This window comes from Hemibagrus wyckioides, linkage group LG11, assembly GCF_019097595.1.
Source record: "Hemibagrus wyckioides isolate EC202008001 linkage group LG11, SWU_Hwy_1.0, whole genome shotgun sequence".
NCBI classification, from domain to species: domain Eukaryota; kingdom Metazoa; phylum Chordata; class Actinopteri; order Siluriformes; family Bagridae; genus Hemibagrus; species Hemibagrus wyckioides.
In genome coordinates, this window is record NC_080720.1 from 19,536,333 (window position 1) to 19,562,219 (window position 25,887).

Here is a 25,887-nt window from a genome sequence, read left to right on the forward strand (position 1 = left end):
AATTTGGATTGTCTGACATATCCTGATGCAAGGGCTTTGTAAATGTACTCCATGGCCACCTTTTCTACCAGAGATAGATGGTATAGCCTAAAGCATTGTAGAGGAGCGCACTCTACCAGAATAATGGAGCAAGCATATAGCACAATGTTATTTAAGACCCCTGTTACATCTTGATATCGGACTGGGATCTCAACAGGTGTTTGTTTAGAAAAGCTTTCTACATAAGTGCTTCAAAGACTTTTTTTCTAGACATGATTTGATACTAAGATCAGTCAATATCTTCCAGCAGATGTGTGGGTTGCGTTTGCAAAGCCAGGGAAAGCCTAGCATAATAGGGTGACTTGTCATTTGAAGAATAACACAGAGAATATATAAGCAGCACAGATGTTGAGACAAAGGTGTTTGGTAAAATGGGTCACCTTTCTTGACCCAGAGTTTCGGACACAGAAATTGTAGGCATATCTAGTCTTTTGATGAGACACTGTTTAATGAAGTTCCAAGCAGCTCTGTAGTCATTCAAGGATGAAATAACATTTTTAATTTTTTCTCCAGTGCTAAACAAAACATAGATGAAATAGACTGAAAACAATACATCTGAAATTACAATGACTGCAATCACAAATTCCAGTTAGATTGAATTCTTATATTTGTGGATAAATCTTGCGTTTTCTAAGGATGACTTAAGCCTGCTGTCTTTTACGCATAGGCATTGGCAATAGCATTTTTAACTGTCAACCAAAAGAGAGAAGCCTGGCCTAGGTTTAGTTTCAGAATCAGTAGTGTTACAGGAACCACCATTCTTTTAGCCTTTTTGAGGAATATGACGCAGTCAAATAAAGAGGTCAAAGAATTCAGATTATCACCACATAATTCAGTGATGAAATAAACTACAGTGAAAAGCCACTGTGAAATGCCCCATTCCAGCCTCATTATACATGTTTATGTGCACAATAAACAGTTAAAACATTGCCAAATGTCACTAGTTATACATATTCAGTTTAAGAATGACTTTAAAATAATAATTTTTTTTAGGTTTCACATAAATGTTTTTGGTATTTTATTTTTTTTTTATGTATGCATGTACTGACATCTCCTGCCCTCTGTCTAGATTCTCAATAGATCAGAGCACAGATCAGGAGCAGATCTTTAACATTGATGCAGTGACTGGTGCAATCACCCTGGGGAAGATCTTGGACAGGGAGACAGCAGGCTGGCACAACATCACAGTGACAGCCGTAGAAGCAGGTACGTCTTGTACTTCTTCAAAATTTGATACATGCTTTGGCCTAAGGCCTGTCATTTCAGTTTGGATAAACAGATGGCAAAACACGTACCCTTTTAAAAATCTGATGTTTTTTTTAATATTTTTTTTTTTAAATATGCATTTTATACAGGGTAGTTATGGTTTAAATACCACAGTAAACTTAGATTAATGAATGGCTATGGTAGCTTAAAACTGAATGAAGTGTACAATTTATGAATTTTCCTATTTATATATGGATTTATTAAGTAGATCTAACTTAATTAAAGTGCAGACTGTTAATCAAGTGCTCAATGCAGTAGATTTTAATAAACATATTTGGATTGCTTTCAATAATACATTTATGTATATTACTATGAAATATTATCACTTACTTGTGCAACATTGGAAATAACATAATAAGAAATAAATCATGCAGTAAATGATTTTGAGCTTGGATGCAGGAGATTCTGATTTTTTTCTGTGTGTGAACTTTAAGCTGTACATTATGCCACAGAAACATGTCACCTCTTGGAAGAAGGGGAATGTGTGACATGTATGAGTGAATTTTGACTGGTCAACTTCATTCTGGCTTGATGTTTAAAACAGTGACTAGGGTCCCTAAAGGGTTTGTTGAGTTTAATTTGAGCAAAAATATCTAACAATGGGGAAAATTCGGGTGGTATTTCATGATTGACAAACCTAGAAATGCATGCCGGAAGAGTCATTGTAAAGTGAAGCCTTCTGCATTCTTTTGACACCAGATTGAATAAACTAGTCTTTTTTCATTACGAATTTATTTCATCGTTTATTTAGAGGAACATTCTTTACAACCAATGATGAATTGTCAAACTCCTCGTTGAAGAGTAATTCCTAAAACCATGCTTTCATTTTTCAAAGAAAACTCTTGCACTCAAGGGTAAATTAGTAGGAGCAATAAAAATGATTCCTCTGGATCTGACAAGTCCTAAATTACAGTATTTTACTTAAATACCACACATTTATGGTACTGGCTGCTCAGTATTAAATACTTGATGTTTAAGTAATTTTAACAGTAATAGAGGAAAAACGATATCATTTTTATAAACACAGATTTGCTTGTAGTAAACCAGGCCATATAAGGCAGGCTTCTCCCTTGGGAAAGGAAACTGGATAAGTATAGAAATAATGGTGGTGATGCTGCAGAAAATAAATCTAAGTAGTGATAAGACAAATAATCAAGTAGCCAGGACAATTGCTGGTTATGAAAATAGTGACATTTTTACTGTAACCCCTTTATACAGCAAGAATACTGCTGAGAGCCGATGCCAGGTATCACACTAGGACTGACTGGTGTGGCTGATGGTATAAAGGGCACAAGTGGTATAAAGACACAGTGCTGTAGTTGCTGTTGCAAGTGAACCTGCTGATCCAGCACCCATGGCAGAGGAGAGTGAGCCTGAAGGGGTTTTAAAATACCAGGATATAAGACATCTCTTGCACAGACACATTTTAAGAGAAGCTTTAGAGAGCTTGAGGGAAGCTTCAACTAAGTTTAGTCTACCGAGTAAAAAATCTGACAGTGAGCACACAAATATTTCAGGGTGACTCTGCTGCTAAATATTTTAACTTCATGAGATAAATCACCATACTAAAGAGCTGAACAGCTAAATAACATCTTACTGTAGATGATGATAAAAAAACAGTATAGATTAAACCTTGATATGTCAACTCAAGCTGTTTTTTATTTAACTGTTAAATTTTTTATGTAACCACTAAAAAGTCAACATTAAAGGTGCTTGTTCAAGCATTCATGAGTGCCATCAGAAAAGGTGTAGGTCTCTGTGCAACCTAAACACTTCTGACCTAGCGAGGCAGGTATGTTCGCAGCATGGCCTCCATGGGAATAAGACAGCACATCACACAGATGCTAGATCAGATTGCAATCTGGGGAATCTGGAGGCCAAGTCAACACCTTGAACATTGTCATGTTTGTCATGTGGTTTGTCATGTTCCTCAAACCATTTCGGACAAATTTGGCAGGGAGCATTATCCTGCAGAAAGAACTAGGTCTGCAACAATGTTTAGGTAAGTGGTACCATTTTTAGGGGGGCTTTAGGACCTTTTCAGATCCTGTTAGTCAAACGTTTATTTTATTTTATGTATTCATTTTTATTTTTAATTTTACCCTCACTGGGGGCTAAGCCCCCCTAAATGAAAATCCTAGAATCTCTACTGGCCCAGAGCATCACACTGCCTTTATCATCTTCCTTTCTTCCTTTAGAGCATCCATGGGTACTTATGAACCTGTCTCTGGTTTGTCTTGGACCAGTAATAGTAGGTACTAACCACTGCATACTGGAAACACACTGCAAGACCTGCTGTTTCAGACATGCTCTGACCCTTTGACCTTCTAGCCTTCACAGTTTGGCCAATTTGCTCAGATCCTTACACTTGCCCATTTTTCCTGGTTGCAAAACGTCAACTTTGAGAACTGACTGTTTATTTGCTGTATAATGTATCCCACCCCGTAACCAGTGCCACTGTAATGAAATAATTAGTAATACACTGTCAGTGGTTTTGATGTTATGGCTGATGTGTGTATACACACACACACACAAACACTCATGAGTATGTATGTATTACATCTATTAACATTGGTTCTCTAAGTATGATTGTATTCTGGGGCACAGAAAAAAGTGCATTATTTAATTATTTATAGATTTTAAAAAATGTTTACTGCAGAAGATGATCACTGACTTGTATAACCAAACAAGCTGGATAACACACTGTAAGCATAGTAGTTGCAGTACTGTTTTAATCATGTTTAAATACTTAGCCTGCTGCTTTTAAAATACAGTTTGCTGGAAGACACAACCTTGGGGATTTCAGTTTTCTTTTCTTTTTAAATATATACACACCGAATTAGGACATGAACGCATGTTATTTATTTATTTGTTTGTTTAATTTTTATTTATTTATTTATTTATTTATTTATTTATTTATTTATTTATTTTTCTCCCAGAAACACTGTTGGCAGCTGCCCTTAGGACAACATTATTGTACTGGGAGGAGATTTACAGTGTACCATATATCATAATATGGATACTGTAGGAATCATGAAGAATTCTCATACTCACTCTTCTGAAGTTCTTAATTGATCTGTGGAGAGACTATTGTCAGGGGGTAAGCCAGTGCAAATGATTGAAAGTAAGTTCAAAATACATGTCTGGGGAATGCCTAAGCTACTTTTATATAGAGGCTTGCAACCTGGGGCAGATTTTTTGGCAATTCCATGTCACCAAATTCTCTACTATTTTATCTCTTTACTGTATCTCAGCAACTGTCTGGTTCTCATCACTGCCACTGCCACTTTAATAATAGATTACTTCAGTATCACTCCTTTATTTTCATCTTTTCTGAGACTCTTGGAGAGAGGAAAGATGTTGGTTTCCCAACTGGCAGTGGTGGTATATGAGAAAAGGCCATATAAAAGTTAAATATAAATATCTAAAACTATGCTGTATGTACATATACTGGCTGTTTTTTGAAAGACAGACGAGCCAAAGGAAACATTTTTAGTTTTTAAAACTCTGTGGCAGCAGAGGAACAAATGATTAATGTGAAAGCCAGGCATTTGAGATTGTCTTTTAAGTTTTTTCCGTCAGAGACCTGTGAACTTGTGGCAACTGGTGACATCTGACATTTGCTGAAAACCACCTGGACAGGATGTTGTGCCACCCAAGTAAAGGTTTTTGATGCTTAATTGGGCAGGAATGTTATGATGTACTAATAGAGTGCATTGATCATGCGACTCCTCCCTTGAGTTGTCAGAGGGCAATTTTTTAGGAATTACAGAAAAAGGAGTCCTTGTAAGCTTAAAGCACTGGCACAAAGTGCCGTTTCTCTGTGTAGATTTTAAATTATTGTCAAAGGCTTTGACCAGCAGATGCTAAAACATTAAATCAGAATTATTCAGGAATTTCTGACATATATTATCCCACAATGAACCATTCTGAAAATCGTTTCTTGCTGTAAGACATTATGACTTTTGCTTTTGCTAAGTAAAACAAAAGAAAAAAAAACTAAAGCATTTGCTGTCTCTTTTTAGAGCAAGCAAAAAGTTATAGCACAGTGGATCATCTGTATGTTTTTAAAACACTGAAGGATCTTTTTGCATTCTATATCAAATGTTTTAAAGCATATTACAATACATACATACAGCATGATCAGAAGTAATGGCTCTATTATAAGAACCTTTTCTGTCATTGGTGGCATATGTTAAGGTCATTCCCTTCAAGGGCTATTACATGCTCTTTCAATTGAGCCCTTTTTGTGTTAACTTAGAACACATCTTCATGGGATTATTATTTGAATTTTCCCAGACATGATTCCTGTAAAATTCACAGCTTATGCAGACAGTGTAATTTTTCCAAAAAAAAAAACAGCATCTGGTTGGATAACTGGGTCTTTCTTTCTGGGTGATTGGCAGAATGAAGGACTGTCCTAACTCCTACAACAGTGCAGATGGGACAAAGTGGGTTTCAAATCTCTTGGTCGTGGATACTTCTACAACACTCCTATAGAGGAAGAAGAGTTACACAATTGTTAGACTCTCCACTCTCCTCAAGTATTTGACTCCCCATATTCAGAAATCTAGAATGTCTATAACAAGCTTCATTCAGAGTCTCTATACCTGCCACTGGCTGAAAGAGCTCTACGACTTACTCATGTACCATGGATTTAATGTGTCTTTTTCCATACACCAGAACCTTGGGACATAGCTCTTGATTAATAGATGTTTTTAATGGAAACATCTTAGACAGACACCTAAAGGTTGGAAAATGGATGACATTCATGGTAAAATATTTATTACTAAATATATAAAAAGATATACACCAATGAGAAAAACATTATGTCACAGATGAAGCAAATAACAATGGTGCATGTCAAGGTCAAAGAAATATCAGATAGTAATCAGACAGATGGTTCTCATTGGCGTGTTTGATGCTAGAGAATTTGGCAGGAATGAATACCAGAGATTTTGACAACGGCCAAAGTGTCATGGCCAGATGACTGGGTCAGTGAATCTTTGAAATGACAAAGCCTGGAGGGTGCTCCCAGTGAGCAGTAGTGAGTACCCACTAACAGTGGTCAAAGGAGCATCAGAACTGGACCTTGCAGCAATGGTTGATAGTTCCTCCGTTTACATACCCCATTTACCTATGGAAATAATAGAACCAGGATGCATTGTGAGCAGAAAATAAGCTAGTAGGTGTAGTGTAATGCTCTGGGAAATGTTCTGATGGGAAACCCTAGATCCATCTATTTGTCAGGAACAGCTGGACAGTTCCCTGCCAGGCCCAGAGAGGGCGCTGGCAGGTGAACCTTGGAAGCCTGCTTCTTTGTGTGTCTTTTGTTACGCCCTTCCTATTGTTCCTATCCTGATTGTGTCACCTGTATCCCATTAGCCCTAATGTCTACCCCTATAAATAGGGATCCTTGTGTTCGTGTCCTTGTCCATGATTGTTATTTGTACCGTGGTTTCTGTTGGGGTTTTGTTTGCTAGGTTCCATGTCCAAGCTAAGGTCTAGGTTTTGTTTAGTTTAGTTTAGTTAACCACGCCATGTCTAGTGTTACGTTTGTTTCCCTATGTCGCGTCTTAAATGTAATAAAAGCAGTGCTTTGCTGAATCCTGCGCATGGGTCTCATTACACCGTGTGCTGGCGTGCGCACACACACCACGGGCATCTGGGGTCGAGCCCCGCATAGGGCGGGGGTCCCAGACGTTACAGAATCATGGACCTTCTCTGAAACCCAGCGGGATTCCCAGCTAGTTCCTGTCTTTGGTAAGGATTTGCAGTCTGCTGGCTAGAGCCCTGGACAACCAGTGGATGGCATCCGGTGGATCCTTTTCCCCGTTTCCCCAGGGAGGTGTCCCCATCTTCGTTATGGTCGAGGACGTCGCTCCCCCAGGGAACTTACAAGGAGGATGTCACTCGACTTCAGGCCATGGGGGACACCCCCTTTTTATCGGTCCCACTGGAGGCGGGCTTCCACCACCTTGTCAGCCGGGGACGCCACTCCGCGATGGAGTTTCCGTGGAGGACGTTGCTCGGCACCACGGGTGGAAGACGCTTCCCTCCCGTTTCTTTCTAGGGCCGGATGTCAACTTGCCCCTGGGACCTGGGGCATCGCCGTAGACTGCCTTTATGAACCACATCAGGCCTTGCAGCTCCCCTCTATGAACTACATCTTCTGCCTACTCCTGAGGCGTCCCCTAGGCTGAGGTTGGGTGCTTCGGGAGCTGCGCCTTAGACGAGGGGGTTATGTCAGGAACAGCTGGACAGTTCCCTGCCAGGCCCAGAGAGGGCGCTGGCAGGTGAACCTTGGAAGCCTGCTTCTTTGTGTCTTTTGTTACGCCCTTCCTATTGTTCCTATCCTGATTGTGTCACCTGTATCCCATTAGCCCTAATGTCTACCCCTATAAATAGGGATCCTTGTTTGTGTCCTGGTCCATGATTATCTGTACCGTGGTTTCTGTTGGGGTTTTGTTTGCTAGGTTCCATGTCCAAGCTAAGGTCTAGGTTTTGTTTAGTTTAGTTAACCACGCCATGTCTAGTGTTACGTTTGTTTCCCTATGTCGCGTCTTAAATGTAATAAAAGCAGTGCTTCGCTGAATCCTGCGCATGGGTCTCATTACACTGTGTGCTGGCGTGCGCGCACACACCACGGGCATAGTGACAACAGACATAGTGTAACGTCTGGGACCCCCGCCCTATGCGGGGCTCGACCCCAGACGTTACACTATTCATATGGATGATTTAAAACCTGGCATTCTTAGTCCTGATCTAGAATAAGGATATGTATTTGATATAAAGTATTTTTGTGTTCTATATAAGGGTGTCTGTTAAATGCTACAAATGTAACAGAAATAAACAATTTCTGCTTGACAGTATACCCCATATTTAAAAATGCAGAAATCCATGCAAATTAAGTTGATCAACTTGAGGCTTACTCTGATTAGTTGTCTTATGTGTACATTTACACACACACACACACACACACACACATATAGGCGCATGAGTAGGATACAAATTTTGTTTTGTTTTTGTTCCCTGAATTAACAGGATTTTCATAAATATAAAAAGTCTTGTGTAAACACTCATATAATCAATTTACAGATAAATACCTTCACATCAAGCTTGATACACGAGGCCCAAAAAGGTCAATGTGTTGCCCAGGTCTCCACATTTCCCAGATTTCAATCCAGTCAAGCACCTGTGGAATGTGCTGGAACAATTTACAACACATCTGCTGCCAAACACTTTCAGAGTTCTTGTAGAGTCAATGCTTTAGTTTATTGGAGCTGTTTTGGTGGCATGTGGAAGACCAACAGCATATTAGGTAGGTAAGTGGTCATAATGCTTGGCTCATGAATGTATATATTTATACTGCTGGGAAAAATAAGAGATCTATGATGTTTTTGTAAAATTGGCACATTTAAACAGCACTGAGAAGGGACTGTCTACCAACCTCCACTTCCCTAAAGACCCGGGGATCTCCATTGAACATTACATTTTATGGTGGCTGCTAGAATCTGATTTACCCACATGCTAATATTGTGGAACCATTTGTACTGTTATCATTTTCTGTGCATAATGGCACCTCTGTGTGTTTGGGAAGTATTATAACACAAGATGTTTTATATGTTTACACAGACTGTAGTAAACAAGAACAATGCTATACTCAAATCCCATCACTGTAAATACTATGGACATAATCTTAACATAATAGTCCTTTTAGAATCATTGTTAACGTGGAATTTATGCAAGAGACGCAAATGTGTCAGTTAATGATTACGAAAACATTGTTTTGTTGTGTGTGGGTGTACACATGTTCAAGTGTGATATTCTCTTAAATTACAGTTTACATTGTCTTTGGGGTTTTGATTCGTAAAAGATTTATAATAAAAATGTGTTTCAAAGTTCTCTCTCTTTTTCTCTCTCTTTCTCTATCACTCACTCAGAATCTCTTTCTCAAAGCTTTTAAACTTCTGGGCCACGTTTACTGGTATCGGCAAACAGTTCAATTTGATTCTGTCACTCAAACCTACATGCTGGTTGACAGCTAAAGGTCAGTTGCAGTTGCTGTATCGTGTAAGAAAAGGCAAGAGTTATGCACCACGGCACCACTATGCACTGCATTTTAGTACTGAAACACAATAAATGTATCATCTGCTTTTGGAATTTAGTTTTGCTGTTGGAAAAATGATCAACTTCCCTGTTTCACTGAGCTCTTTCCAGAGTAACTTGAGATGTTAGAGCTATGGAAATGCTTTGGCAGTAGCACTGACAAACCGCTCAGCAACTGCCAAATCCTATCTTTCAGGAAAGAGTGACATACAATTTTTGCAGTCTCTGATTGTTTGATATCAAATTGCAGGCTGCATTGCAGGTAAATTGAAGGGAAGAGTATCGTGTCTTACATGTAGAGAAAGATATTAACTATAACATCTTTATCAAAGAAATGAAGAAGTTATTTAATGTAAAGAGTGGGAAGGGCCCTGGAAAATAAAACCATGCTTGCTTTATAAACACATAGATTATTGTGTGGCAGATGCACAGCTCCTGCAGAAGGCATGCTGATTCCATAGTGCTGATGGTGGACTTCGTTGCTCAGCATTGCCATTGAGAAATGACAGAAAGGGGTGTGATTGGAAGGAATGGATTCCCAGATCTGAACACATTTGCTGAAATGTGCAAACTATGGATTGTCAATTATAAACATTTTGCTTGAGTGCAAAGTTACTCATGAGAGCACTTGGCTTAAGGTTAATAACCGGTTATTTGATTGTATCTTCAGACCTGTGGCCATAATGTTTCTGATAGAGAGGGGCAAAGCTGTTAACTGGTCAACACTCAGTGAATTAAATTCGGATCACCTCAGAAAGATTTTGGCAAACTGCATTGGTTTCTCAGGAGGTGGAGATGAGCCCACACACAAGATCTGTTAAGCCAGTTTCCTCTAGTGGTGTTATTGTTGAATTTGAAAGGAGCACTTTCAAAAGCAGGAACTCTAACCGAGTGAACATGCACTCTCTTCATTTGGCAAGTGCAAGAAACCTTTGGTGTTTTGGAATCTCTGTGGTTGAAGGTACCATTGAGTTAGCAATCTTCTTAGCAACAACTGATGAGATTTGGCCAGAGATGTTGAAGGCACTTTACAGGGTTGAGGTTGAGTGGTTAATATGCCTCTTCATTGTTACAATGAAATTCAGGGGCAGTGCCATGTACTTGCACAAAGTTATGTGTGTGAGTTTTATTGTTTTTTTTTTTTTTGACGAGAAAGTGTGTTCCTCCCGAAAGTGTAAGTTCCGCCCAGACTGTGGATCAATGGACAAGCTTTTTACTTAATCACAGCTTTGTGTAGAGTCATAGGAGCATGCTGATAGCAGTCTATATGTTTTTTGTAGATTTGAAGAACACCTATGATCACAGACCTTGTCATTTGGGAGGTTCTACACCAGTACAGGGTATCTGGGTCACTACTTTGTGCAATTTATGAGTGCTCTGAGAGTTGTGTTTGCATTCTTGCCATGAAGGCAACACTGCTTAAGATGGGTATTGGTCTGCCTTAACTTCATTTTATTTGTTTGTATGCACATACAAGTTTTAAGATTCAAGTTGCTGTCAAGGTTGGATCAGTATCTAGTATGGAGGGATAGAGGTATCATCCCTGTTTGCTGCAGGTGGTACCATCTTGGCATCATCTAAAGCAGCTGGGATAAGAATCAGCACCTCCAATTTAGAGGCCATAGTTTTCATATGGAAAAGCATTTGGTTCTTTCTTTAGCTGAGTGGAGAAACCTTGCCTCTGGTCAAGTTTACATAAACGCAATCTAATGCAAAATTCATAGAAAAATAAGTGTGAATTTGATCATTGGTGGGTCAGCAGCAACCTATCCTTAGTTATTGTCAGAAAGGGTGGGCACTGAAAAAATAAAGTTGAGAATATGGGCAGCAAAAAAGATGTGTGAAGAGCGCAACACTTCAATATGGTCTCAAAGTAGAGCTGCTGCTCCTCCAAATTGAGAGGAAAACATTGTTTTTTTTTTTTTTTGTGAAGTGTTATGACTTATTAGAGAACTCACAATAAATTATTTGTGACTTTAGACCTTGAGTTCTACAATGAGTGACTGACTGACTGACTGACTGACTGAGGCATTTAATAATACATTTTATATCATATTGAATACTTACAATGGTGTTTTCATTTTGAAATTTAAAGATGTTTTTTTGTGATAAAACCCTTCAAGCATCAAATAATTTCCTCCAGTCTTAAATGACCTTTATGATAGAAACACAATATTACCCTGACATCCTTGAAACACTTCTGCTCTTCCAGCACACAAACAATTTCTAGCATTATTGTATTTCTTTGCTGGTCACATGCTCAGCAAGATCAGCAGCAATCAGAAGAAGTGCATTTTTAAAATATATTTCATGGCTGACAGGATATGTGGCATTCTACATCTGGTGAGCCTGCAGCAGATGTGCGGCATCTCTCTAAGCTGCTGAAATCCTTTTCCTTAATATCTTAGCCTCATATGACTATTTAAGTTTATCCCAGAGCTACAGGCACTAGTGGAGTGGAATTAAGTTTACTCAACCAGAATCAGTTTTAATGTATATAATAATATATAGAGTATCTTGTAATGAATAATATTTTATGGCTCCCATAAAATTTTCTCAAATGATATCATAGCCTGTAACACTATAACATTATTTAAGTGATTTGAATTGCATTCTCATATGGTTTATTGCATACAAATTTTCTCAATAATTTAGAAATAATTCAATATTTTATATAATTACATCATCAGTCTATATATATATATATATATATATATATATATATATATATAGCGCCAACAATTGGCATGTGAGTATCAGAATTGGACCACTGAGCAATGAAAGAAGGTGGCCTGGTCTGATGAATCACGTTTTCTTTTACATCACGTGGCTGGCCGGGCGTAGTTTACCTGGGGAACACATGGCACCAGGATGCACTATGGGAAGAAGGCAAGCCGGCAGAGTCAGTGTCATGCTTTGGGCAATATTCTGCTTGGAAACCTTAGGTCCTGCCATCCATGTGGATGTTACTTTGACATGTACCACCTACCTAATCATTGTTGCAGACCATATGTACCCTTTCATGGAAACGATATTCCCTGATGTCTGTGGCCTCTGTTAGCAGTATAATGCACCATGCCACAAAGCAACAATGGTTCAGGAATGGTTTGATGAGCACAACAATGAGTTTGAGGTGTTGACTTGGCCTCCAAATTCCCCAGATCTCAATCCAAGAGAGAGAGATCAAAATTTCATCTTTAATCTCCAGATATTTACAGATGTGTTTAACATCTTGAACATGGCAACACTGGTGGCGAACCACTCACATTTTAAAAGAGCAATGTTATTAGCACTTTGTTACTTATAAATGTGTTTTTCAAACTATACAACCTCACCAACAGGATTTTTAGTCTGACCAAGTAAGAATGTACATATTTCCTGATAAAAACTTCTCTAAGTTGCTCTAGATAAGGGTCTGGAGATTTACTTGGCCAGTGTAAAACCTTCCAGTACAAACCTTCCAGTTGGCCGTACATTTTACATCATTGTCTTGCTACATGATGAATTATATGACACACTTCTCTGTAAATTAGCAGACGGAATGTTTCTGTAGACCTCTGGATTCATTCTCCTTCTACCATCATGAGCTCCATCATTAATAAAGATTAGTGAGCCTGTAACAGAAGCAGCTATTCAAGCCCAAGCCATGACATCAGGCTTTATAGATGAGTTTGTTGTTTTGGATCATGAGCAGATCCTTTTTTTCACCATAGTGGCCTTTCTGTCACTTTGCTAGCGGTTCATCTTGAACTTTTGTGGCTCATCTCATGCATTTCTTTTTGATTTCCAGTTTGACTGATTCTTACTGCTGATGGTTTGCATCAAGTGGTATACCATCTACAGTATATTTCTGCTGTCAAAGATTGTGATACTTTCTCCTCTCCCTGTGGAGGTTGTTGATGATGTCACTGAGTGTGTTTTTTCTCTAAATGTCTGTCATCATCTGCTGTTATTGCCCTTGGTCAACCTGTTCAGTGTCTGGTTTGTAGTTTATTTTTTTCTGACATTCCAGACTGTATTGGCAATACCCAACCCTGACTGATTTTTCCTCTTTTCTCATCTTCAAAATGACTTGTTTTCTCCCACAGACAGTTCTCTGGTCTTCATGTTGGTTTATCCTTTTTAATAATAAACGCAGTCTTTGCAGGTGAAACCTAGGGCTCAAGCTATAGAAATTCAGAACTATTAAATGGTGTAACATTTGATCTAACAGGACACATTTAGACATGAAACACCTGTCATTTTTTCAATATTTTTAATAACTTGAATGGGTGGGTTCAAATAAAAGGAGACATGTGTAAGCTGTTAAACACATCTTGATGTAAATATTAGTAAACTCTGATCCATCATCTCATATTCATCTTTTAAACTCAAACCCTGATGTCTGCAGTGTATTGCATAAACTGAGAAGAAGAAATGGCCTTGCTGTTTTTATACTTTTGAAGTGGGCTGTATATCCACATTAATGTACCACTACTTCTGTGTTTTCAATATGTTAAAGATTAATTAAATAAATACTTAATAAATAAATAATACACAACAAAATCAAAAAATGATAATGATATGAGTGCACGTTTCCTTTCCTATATCCTGAATCTTCATGTTAGATTTAATAGAATGTAAGACAGTCTTCCAAGTGATTTTAATGCCTTAACAAAATTATTTTCTGAACATTTTTGGAGGCTAAAATTAAAACTGTTCTAATTATCAAAATGGTCTGTCACAGATTGTAGCCAAGCTTGATCTGAAAATAGATTTTGTCAGTCATGATTTCACTTCAGAATGTGGAGAGGAATTAGCTCTCGGTGGAAAAAGTCAGTAACTTTATCTAATTTTAAAATCAAACTAAATCCTTTCTTTTCCACTAAAACTGAGTGTAGAAATTGTTTCTTAATGTTTTTTAAATACTTTATATGACATGTAATTGTAGGGTTTAAAAGCTACAATAGTGTTGCTGTCGAGGAGGTATATATCATGAAAATGATGTAAAGCTTTACAGCTTTACTAAAGGAACCATTCGACAATAATAATAACAGTAGGTTTGTGGTTATTTTACTTCCATGTAAAGTAAACACAGATAATCATCTACAGTATATATGTTCCATAAAATTCCATTTTAGTTATATCAGAAACCTGAGGTTAAAGAAAAATAAATGCAATATTAATATTGATTTTACATTCCTATCTGCTCATATACTTTATCATCTCTGTCTTCCTTATCCTTTTGCCCTCGCTACAGATAACCAGTCCATGGCTTCTCAGACCACAGTTAGCATTCGTATTCTGGATGTGAACGACAATCCACCTGAGCTGGCCACCCCGTACGAAGTCTCCATCTGTGAAGATGCGAAACCTGGCCAGGTGAGATAAAGCTTCTGCAGTTATTCATTATATTATATTACCATTTCATTAAAAAAAAACTGATGATCAAACACACTACATGCAAGCACAGGCTGATAGAGTCATAAAAACAGGAACTGAGATATCATTTCTTGCAAAACTGGTAAACCATTTGTGTTTCACCCATCACTGTCAGTTCTAAAGTGTTTCATGGATTTCATCTCAGCATGACTGATTGGAAGTCATTGACATACTTTTTGGTACTGGCTTCCTGCATTGATAAAGCTGTCAGCTTCGAAAGGAGCAATTTTGCAATTTTGCCTCATATTGTCTAATTGACTGCACATTTAGCATCACTGACACAGTTTGCACCTTGCCATTTGTTCTTTTGGGAGCAATGCAGAGAAATATTCTAAAGTAATGTAGTGAGGTTGTGTTTAGAGGAAATAAGTATTCTGATACTTTTGTTTTTTCTTAATTAAAATGCTTCCACTATACTCTATTTAAATTTATTCACATATTATATTCACATATTTGCTAGATTTTACAACACACTTTTACCTTCCTTATTATTAATCTAAGAGAGAATCCATGTGGCATTTAAAACAAAAGGTGCAGGCTGAACTGAAAGCAAAGAGAACAAAAGTGACATTGAGAACAGTAAGAAATGAACCCCACACCTCAGTCATCAGACAAAAAATCTTTGCCAGACAAGAAGCACAGAGATGCTTTTATAAATTTTGCATTTGTGGCAGAGTGCATGAAGAGACAGGATGGATAATCCTAAAACGCTAAAATTGAATTTGTTCCTTTATCCACCTAAATAAAGAAATACTATTATAAATTTAGGCTGGTAACTGAAGTAACCGACTAAGCCACCCCACGGGCCTACTACCAGGGGCTTACCCTTCACATTAAGTTTACAAGGCACATAGGTTTGGTTACGGCTGAGTCAGGTAGCAGACATGAGTTGAATATGAAATAGACTTTATTTCAAATAGCAAGTAAGATGATCTCAGACTTTGAAAAAGGAACAAGGAATCACAATCAAAACAGATGTACATTACCACTCCAGAACTGTGTGTCGGCTTAACTAACCCAGAGGACACCGCAATCATATGTACACCCCATCACCACAGCACGCAACACCAATTCTAAAGGGAAATAAATCACAAGATGTGACACAGACAAACACACACAGACACACACTTTACAAATTGTCCTTAGAAAAAGAAAACACATTAATCAGTGCAACGCACACCAAAAGAACAAACAAAAACAACAACCAAGTCAGTCCTGTGCAGTCAAGGGGCACTGCATCCAGCAGCAACAACAGCAGGACCGCCAACTGAATAAACAACAAGTCATTTCAAAATATCTGACAAAATACAAAATAAATAACACAGCACAAAGAAACTAATTCAATCAAATAAATAAATAAACAAATAAAACAAACAGAAATCCATCATTGTTTTAGAAAAAAATTAACAATAGAAAGAAAACAAGAAAAAAAAAGAAATTCAAATGACAAACAAAGTGGTGATGGCTAGGTGGCTAAATCCCCTGTTGTGCACCACTCCAGGCTTGGATTTACATTAGTAATGACCGTTTGAATTTGGGGATGATAAGGCACCAAGCAGTGGGCCTGACCATTGACCCAGCCGGTCCCATGAGTTCTCCCTAGCTGGAAAAAGAGTTAGGTATAAAGAGCAAAATCAGATAAGCATGCACGTAACAGCTAACAGCTAATACTGTTGAGGTAACAGCCCGGTCACGCAATCATACAAATTATTTTCACACAGTTACGATGACACCTCACCGAAACAGGATAACATCCACGATAAATCCGTGATACAGGATTTATCACGGATTAGTCATTCATACTCTTGTTTAAGTACATTGCATACCAACAGATTAAGTCCCCAACTGAACTATTTAAAACAAACCAGTAGTGTATACTGTAAATAATGAGATACCTGTTGAATGGCAATTCACATCATGCAAGCAACTTAATGGTGAGCAAAATACACTTCCATGGAAACATCTGTTGCTAAGAGCATTACTCAAGGCTTCTGAGTTCACACTAAAAATAAGATAGACCCAAGTAAACCCTGCCTCACAAAAACAGCTCACCATGCGTTCACAGCAAACAGCTCTTACCTTGTGCACATTCACACAGTGTGCCGGAAGTAATGCAAACAGGGGCACTTTTTTTTAATGATATCAATACAACAGCTTGTACAACCATCATAATAAGTTCACAATTGAAATCCGCCTGCAACCTCTTCTGGAGAGGTAGACAATATTGCTACAGTACATATACAAGCATTTAGACAAATCAGAACCCTTTTGAAAGGACAGATGAAAAAAATGTAGAGCTCATTGGCAATAATTCAGCACATCATGTATGAAGATTAAGAGCTGTGAGTATGATCACAGAAACACCGTAACAAAATATGGCAATCACTGAACAAATCTAGCATTGAAGATGTCATTTTTTATATGGATATGACATGACAAAAACACTATTTTAAGACTGTAAAGCTACATAATTAATTGTGTTATAAACCAAGTGGAATTGAAATTAAGAATACATTTAAAGTAAAACATGAATAAAATAAGAATCCCCCAATCCAACATCTTTTGCCTTTGTAATGACACTAAGCAAAAACCATCTTTTTATCCCTTTCTTAAAGCAATGTGAGGAACCTAAAATGCTGTAGACCAACAATACCAACAATAGAACCAACCAGTCAAATTTATTAATTAGAAAAACTCATTGCAGTGCAACTCACCAGACCAGAAACATCGTCAAAATTGACAAAAATGAAAACTGACTTATGTATAAAGCAGTAAACCAAGACAGCAGGACAAACCAGCCAGTTTCCACTACATTTAAATAAATAGATTCATGGGGAAAATAGTCATCTTTTTAAATATATTATTAAACATATAGTAATGTAATTGGGATATAATATAATATAATAGGGTTTTGTGCCCATAACTGTTTACTTATGATAATTGGACATTTGCATTAAAATGCCCCACAAAACCTAAGATCTTACGTGTCTCTCGGGGTTTGAGTTTAGAAAGTTCTCCTTCTGTGGTTTGGGGTAAACTTGAGAAGGGAGCATTTTAAACATGGATTCTATGATCTTTATATTTGACCCTTCTGGCCTTCCATATTTGAACGAACCCTCTGGAGGCAAACTCTGGCAATCGGTTTCTGTCAGTTTGACTCTAAAGCCAATTCCTTTTCCGCTTTTGTCAGAATTGTTTCGTTATTTCTTTGCTCCTAGTTTGGACCTTTTCCAATTGGAAAAAAGGATCTTTCTGACACTTTGTACCAAAGGCAATTTATATTATTAACTGTTTTTCAAAAAGGACTGCAAGCCCAGGCAGTAAATTCTAAAAAGTTGAAACAAAAAAAGAAAAAATGTTATGTTGCATGTCTTATGGCTCAAAAACAGGAAAAATATGCAGTGCTTTTTTTTCCCTTTCTACAAACCACAAATAGACCACAATACCTTCAATGCATCTTGAACATTACTTCTAAGTGCTGTTTTTACTTTGACACTGGTTATGTGCAAAAATGTTTATATAGATTTTTTACAGAAATACTATATATATATTAAATCCAAATGAAATAATCCTTACACAAGATGAAGAACAACTGTAGTGTTAAAAGCTTCAGCCTGTGATAAATGTGTGTAAGTCACCTAACTTTGAACAAAATCACTTATAGTTGAGGCGATATACCTAGACTAAAGCTATTTAATCTCAACTTTATCTCAACTCAACTTTCTTACACATTAAAGGTCATTTTGAAACAGAGACAGTTTTTAGCTTTATGTCAGAATTCCAATACGTAAGAAGTTTACAGACAATAAGTTGGACTGTCTCTTTAAAAAAGGCTTTAACAGTGACTTTTAGAACCTTCTGACTGGCCAATTAGCAGTCATAATAAGAAGTTAATTGGTGGCCATATTTAAAGGCTAATATCTTTTTGCCACTTGATACAATGGAAGAATCTAAGCAGTTTAACCTCAGAAAAAAGTTCGCTTCTTCCTTAAAAACAATTTCCAAATAACTGAAGATACTATGAGCATACTGAGTAAAAATTTTGGGACCACACAGAAACAGATGATTCAGGAAAGAGGCATAAATTAACTCCCAGGAATGAACAAATTAAATTTTCAAGATTCAACTATATCCCAAAACTAGGGCACTTCAAAAATCCATGGCATCATAAGGAAGAAAGATTATTTAGAAATAGTAAAGCAACACCATAAAACTCTGATCAGAATTCAATCATTTCTAGACAATTTTCCAAGCAAAACTGTCTGTCATGGGAAACAAGCCAAAAGTGTGGCAAAGTTCTGTGTAAAGCCTGTGTCTGCTACCTTAAATTTGTGAATCCACGTAAAGCATTTAAAGGGCAAGTGTGTAAATTTACTAACAAATGCTTTTACTTTAGAACTTTAGATCATATAATTTGCATGGATTACTGAACTTACATATATGGAATATACTGTCAAAGTCAAATCACTTATTTTATTACATTTATGGCATTTAACAGCCGCATTTAGTAGAAATGCTGCTGTATAAACAGAGGATGGACTGGTCAATCATAAACGAACACCTCAGCTGACACAAGATTTGACACTTGTGTATTATTATTATTATTAGTTGTAATAGTAGTAGTAGTAGTAGTAGTGGTAGTAAATATTTATAAGTATTTGTATTTTACTGCTGTCTTTCAGACAGATCGCACTGATCATTCATTCATGTTCGCAGTTGTCTGTGCATTCTAACCTTTATGGGGTTTTGTGGGCATCACTATATTCAGATGTGGTAGGAGAGTGCTTTGTACTTACTGTATTTTGGGTGATTAAAATAAGCAGGAGTACAAATAAAATCAGAATTTCAGAACCAATTGTAAAGCCAGTGGAATTTCTTAGTTTGCAAACATTTACACAGAACTTTACTAACAGTTTGATAAATGAGGCCCATTTTGTATTAAACTGACTGCATATGAAAATATACAAGATATCTTGATTAACACAGGAAATGCATGATGAGATGAAGTGAAAAAAATTGTGTCTGAATATCTTTTAGCCTAGGTGTATATAGACTTTTGGCTTCAGCTGTACATTTTTATATAATATATATGGTATACATGTTTTGCACAATTAAAAAAATGATTCATTGTATGTTCCCAGGCAAGATTAGGGTGTTTTAAAGTTGCTATGGAGTGATCTGTAGAAGTAGTTTTCTGTAGAAAGACCAGTGTGTGGCCACTGCATTCATCATTACAGGAGGTTGATGCACTTACATAATATACAATGCCCTCCTTTTAAGGTGTCCTGGTGTGAGACTCTTCTCTGACAATAGCTTTAGGCACCCTGGGATCCAATTACCCACCAATAGCAGAGTATGGGCTTGATTAAGAAAATAAATAAATAAAACAGGGATGAAAAGGATTACTTTACTATAGGGCTACATTCATATGTGTAATGAAGCCTAGGCTTCCCTCTCCATTCTTGGCAGTTAGTGCTACCTACCATGCACACCTGTGCTGACACATCTTGGAGGAATATTACTCCTCTACACCCAATATAGTGCATTAACCTTTAGTTGATTATCAAAGAGTGCAGAGATATCAATCTGAAATATTCACTAGCTTCATATCCCCCAGGTGAGACATTTCTGCTGGAGCTAGCAAGATATTTATTTCCTACAGAGGAAGAAAAAAGCTTCTAAAAAGCTAATAGAATTAAGTTTGTGTTCTTTAGTTTGTGTGTATGGAGCAATTTTCATAAAAAAAACATTAAAAAAAATTTGCCCTGCACACACAAGTTAAAGGCTTCTATCTAGCCATCCAGTAGCCCATGCATGTGAACAAAATGAGAGATTCTGGTTACATTGGTCACCAGTATTTGCTGCATATTTCTGCAGCTCCTTTAATGAAGGTCTCTTGCCAGCCTCCCTGAAGTCTCCAGCTTTCACTGTGATGCCTTCACTGTGTTCAAACAGCATACAGCTGGCTAGACAGCAACTCATGAGATCATATACAGAAGTAGGTCAAACCAGGTAATTAAACGAACAGAGTGAAAGGTTTGGTGATGTCATGAATGACCATGAGTATATTTCACCTTAAACCGTGAGTGTGACAGTCTTTTTAAGGCCATGTGAGTGTGTGTATGTGTGTGTGGCTGATTGAACTTGATGCTGTGTGTCTGTGAATGTAGAAGTGAGCGAGTGTCCTGAGGAGTGAAGTCATGTTTACAAGCCACGGTGCATGCTGTGAAATGGAGTTTGTGGATTGTGATGTGAAGTTTGTGGATTGCCAGGCCGTGACATAGATAAGATAAGATAAGATAAGATAAGATAAGATAAGATAAGATAAGATAAGATAAGATAAGATAAGATACACTATATTGCCAAAAGTATTCGCTCACCCATCCAAATAATCAGAATCAGGTGTTCCAATCACTTCCATGGCCACAGGTGTATAAAATCAAGCACCTAGGCATGCAGACTGTTTTTACAAACATTTGTGAAAGAATGGGTCGCTCTCAGGAGCTCAGTGAATTCCACCGTGGAACTGTGATAGGATGCCACCTGTGCAACAAATCCAGTCGTGAAATTTCCTCGCTCCTAAATATTCCACAGTCAACTGTCAGCTGTATTATAAGAACGTGGAAGTGTTTGGGAACGACAGCAACTCAGCCACGAAGTGGTAGGCCACGTAAACTGACGGAGCGGGGTCAGCGGATGCTGAGGCGCATAGTGCGAAGAGGTCGCCAACTTTCTGCAGAGTCAATCGCTACAGACCTCCAAACTTCATGTGGCCTTCAGATTAGCTCAAGAACAGTGCGCAGAGAGCTTCATGGAATGGGTTTCCATGGCCGAGCAGCTGCATCCAAGCCATACATCACCAAGTGCAATGCAAAGTGTCGGATGCAGTGGTGTAAAGCACGCCGCCACTGGACTCTAGAGCAGTGGAGACGCGTTCTCTGGAGTGACGAATCGAGCTTCTCCATCTGGCAATCTGATGGACGAGTCTGGGTTTGGCGGTTGCCAGGAGAACGGTATTTGTCTGACTGCATTGTGCCAAGTGTAAAGTTTGGTGGAGGGGGGATTATGGTGTGGGGTTGTTTTTCAGGAGCTGGGCTTGGCCCCTTAGTTCCAGTGAAAGGAACTCTGAATGCTTCAGCATACCAAGACATTTTGGACAATTCCATGCTCCCAACTTTGTGGGAACAGTTTGGAGCTGGCCCCTTCCTCTTCCAACATGACTGTGCACCAGTGCACAAAGCAAGGTCCATAAAGACATGGATGACAGAGTCTGGTGTGGATGAACTTGACTGGTCTGCACAGAGTCCTGACCTCAACCCGATAGAACACCTTTGGGATGAATTAGAGCGGAGACTGAGAGCCAGGCCTTCTCGTCCAACATCAGTGTGTGACCTCACAAATGCGCTTCTGGAAGAATGGTCAAAAATTCCCATAAACACACTCCTAAACCTTGTGGACAGCCTTCCCAGAAGAGTTGAAGCTGTTATAGCTGCAAAGGGTGGACCGACGTCATATTGAACCCTATGGATTAGGAATGGGATGTCACTTAAGTTTATATGCGAGTCAAGGCAGGTGAGCGAATACTTTTGGCAATATAGTGTAAGATAAGATAAGATAAGATATGACACAGATAAGATAAGATTTTAGTACTTTCTGACTGTAGCTCATCTACGGCTATGCACCTGGAAGGCAGTAATAGACATTTCATGGTCTCAGGTAAATCATGTCAGATATTTTCTAATTTTACTGTGAAATAAGAGCCAACAACATTTAAGTGTTTCAGTGTATGTTCATTTCACTCATACCTTTTGTGACACAGCATTCATCTTTTTAGGTACAAATCTACCAAATTAGCACATCTTGATTTGGTTATTTTATTCCACTTCTCCTTGCAAAGATTCTCTAGTTGAAGGGTTTTCTTGTCTTTGGCCCCTTTCAAGTTTTTCCATAGAATTCTTGTAGGATTTAAATCTTGGCTCTTGTTCTTTTTCTGAAGCAACTACTTTGCTGACTTTGATTTGTGCATTGGGCCATTATTGTGCTACAGAGGCCTGCAGGTATTGTGCCAAAATAGCTATCCATGATTCCCACTGTCTTAACTAGCTTCAGTCCCAGAGGAAGAAATGCAGCCCTATAGCATAATGCTGCCACCACCATGCATCACCATGGGTATGGTGTTCTTTGGATAATAAGCTGTCCTGTTTTGCAGCAGAAATTTCTTTTAGAAAAATTCGACCTCGGTCTCATCTGACCCTAACACAATTTGCCTCATGGTTTGGGGTGATTGTATGCATATTATGTCAAAATTTAGGGAGGCTTGGATATTTTGTTTCTTCATTTTTTTAAAGAAATGGCTTCCATTTACCCACCCTACCCCATAACCCAGACATGTGAAGAATATAAAAGGATTGATAACACTTGAGAAAAAAAACCCACAGGGAGTGACCAGTATTTGCTGCATATTTCTGCAGTCTTTTAATGAAGGTCGCTTGGCAGCCTCACTGATAAGTCTCCAGCCTTCACTGAGGCACTTTCACGGTGTTCCATGCTAAATCTAATGTTTTGGAAATTCTTTTGTACCTGTCTTCTGACTGATAACTTTCAACAGTGAAATCCTGTACATGCTTTGTAAGCTCTTTGCGAATCGTAGCTTTAGCAGTTGCATAAATCCAAAAAGATAATTTATTGCCAATTTACAATGTATTTTATAGGTCTAGTTTTAATATATTGTTTTACATATTTTTAGTTGTATTAATTAATATTCATTTTTTAAAATCAAATTTTTTGTGACAAAATGATCAAATTTTACACAGCGGATCATGTTTTTATATCACTCTTATTTAAATAAAAATAGCTATTATTGTAAGAACATTCTTTTTTATTTATAGGAACCTTTTTTTTATTCATGAGCATTTATATTGAATTATAGATGTATTACGATTATAGCTTTCTTTAGTAAAATTTTGATAGCATCAAATAAGCTATATATCCTTATAGCGCTCTTTACTAAACAGTCAGTGAGTATATGCATGTATATGCATTGTTTTCACAGTGGAATCATAGAAAAGACCAAAAGCATAATTCTCTTTTGGTTGAGTTTTGAGGCAAGAAGAAAAACACAACCTATGATCTGTTATGTAGGTTTTAATTTATGGTTTTTTTTCTGCAGGGTGTCCCTTGACAATAGAGGGGCTAAGTGAGCATTGCTGTTGTGGGGTCAGCCATCTTAGAACATATGTACAGTACAACACTACTTTAGATGTATTTTTCCAGTGTTTGTTTGAGAGTCTGTCCATCCTTCTGTCTGCTTGTCTATCTAGTTTTCTCATTCAAATAAATGTCTTTGAGTCATATTCCTATTTACTGCGTAACCATTTAATAAACTGTGAAAATTATTACATAATGTAAGTAACAAAACAGGTACTAAAAATATGCTAAAAATTTATTGCAAGAATTTTCAGGGTTTTTTTTATACAAACCATCCAAACATGCTCAATGCTCTCTCAAGTGAAATCTACCAAACAGAACCAACTGTATATTTGCAGCTGTATATTAAATGGAAATTAATGAACACAACAGTTAAAATTACATGCCCTAGGAATTTATACGTATATATTTTGTTACACATGATTCTTCATGTATTACTAAAAGACTTGTTTGTTGTATTCTGATCATTTCATCAGGCAGATCTGTTTGCTATGTTGATAGTTATGGCTAAATTTCAGTAAATTACCTAGCAAGCTACAATAGATGAAGTGTTGTTAACTAGATTGTTAGTTAGATTACACCATATTATCCTACTTCCTCTGAGTACATGTTTTATATTGTTTAGTTTATCTCTGGCCAGCAATGCAAAATTACAGCATTGCGCTTTTCTCTTCATCTTCAGAGCTGCTTGTGCTCTCCTAGTCAAACAGCAGAAATCAAGCACTGTGTAGTGAGGCAGTAGCTAGGGATACCAACTTGTGCAACACAGGGGGGGCTTTTGGTATTTTGATAGAATTGTGATGGAAAATTTTACAAGGAGAAGTTATTTGTGAAGTTCTGACCTTCTGTGTACGTGACTAGAAGTTGTTTGTGACTAGAAATTGTTGAGACCAAATATTGTGCAAAATGTTAGCAGGACAGAACAGGCGATGATCAGGCGTTGTAATGTAGCCAATAATTGACAGTGTTTTTCTTCTTTTGTTTTGTGTTTTAATTATGATGATAAATACTCAATGCAACATATGATCAGGGCCTGTCCTTTTTCGTGCTTCATGAAGAGCGCTGGGTCCTGTTGCACAGCAGCAGAAATAAATTGTGAACCTTTTTACTCTTGCCCATGCCTACCAGTGTGCTATATTCTCAAAACGCCTGCGACAATATAATGGTAATTGATTTGTTATGATGAACTGATAATCGCTAGGGAATACCAATAATGTTACAAAATACTTATACACATGTTTCAGTTCATGTTCATGTTCAGATCATGGTATAATTATTGAGGTGCTGTAATTGCTAGCTGATTACTGGGGTATTAAATCTCCAACCTACCCTAGACCCAGGACCAGCCAATAGCACTTTGTTGATACAGTATATCCTGCAATGTCCTTGCTCTGGTGAGCTGTAAGGGTGGCAGATGAATAGTGACGTGTGATAATATAGCTTATATCATGTCAGTAATTAGTATTAATTAATCAATAATTAATTAGATTATAACAACTAGGGCAACTGTTCCTGCAGCCATATGATGTTAGATGCTTATTTCAGTTTCTTTCCATTCATACTTCATGTATCAGTCTTTTTTTTTTTATTTGTCTTGCTTGTGAAAAATGTCACATTTTTCAGCAGAGAACAAAAAAAAAATCTTTTATCCCTTGAATTTTTTTTCCAAGCTTAAAGGCAAGTGCTTGTGTTTAAACGTGGTGGTCTAGATGCCATCATAAAAGCTCTTGAATGCTTCTACTCCAAAAAGAATATATACTATATATATATACTATACTATATATACTATATATTATATTATTATTGTAGTAAAAAGCATCAAATAAGCTATTTATCCTTACATCA

At 37.5% G+C, this 25,887-nt stretch overlaps 1 protein-coding gene across 2 annotated transcripts in view; it reads left to right on the plus strand.

The window, feature by feature from the left end:
• Positions 1-25,887, plus strand: part of LOC131362195 (cadherin-22-like) — a 203,085-nt gene that overhangs the window by 153,442 nt on the left and 23,756 nt on the right. For both annotated transcript variants that reach the window (XM_058404039.1, XM_058404040.1), the window contains exons 9-10: positions 1,109-1,245; positions 14,654-14,775. In XM_058404039.1, coding sequence (XP_058260022.1) covers positions 1,109-1,245; positions 14,654-14,775 — 259 coding nt within the window. The remainder of the gene's footprint in view (positions 1-1,108; positions 1,246-14,653; positions 14,776-25,887) is intronic.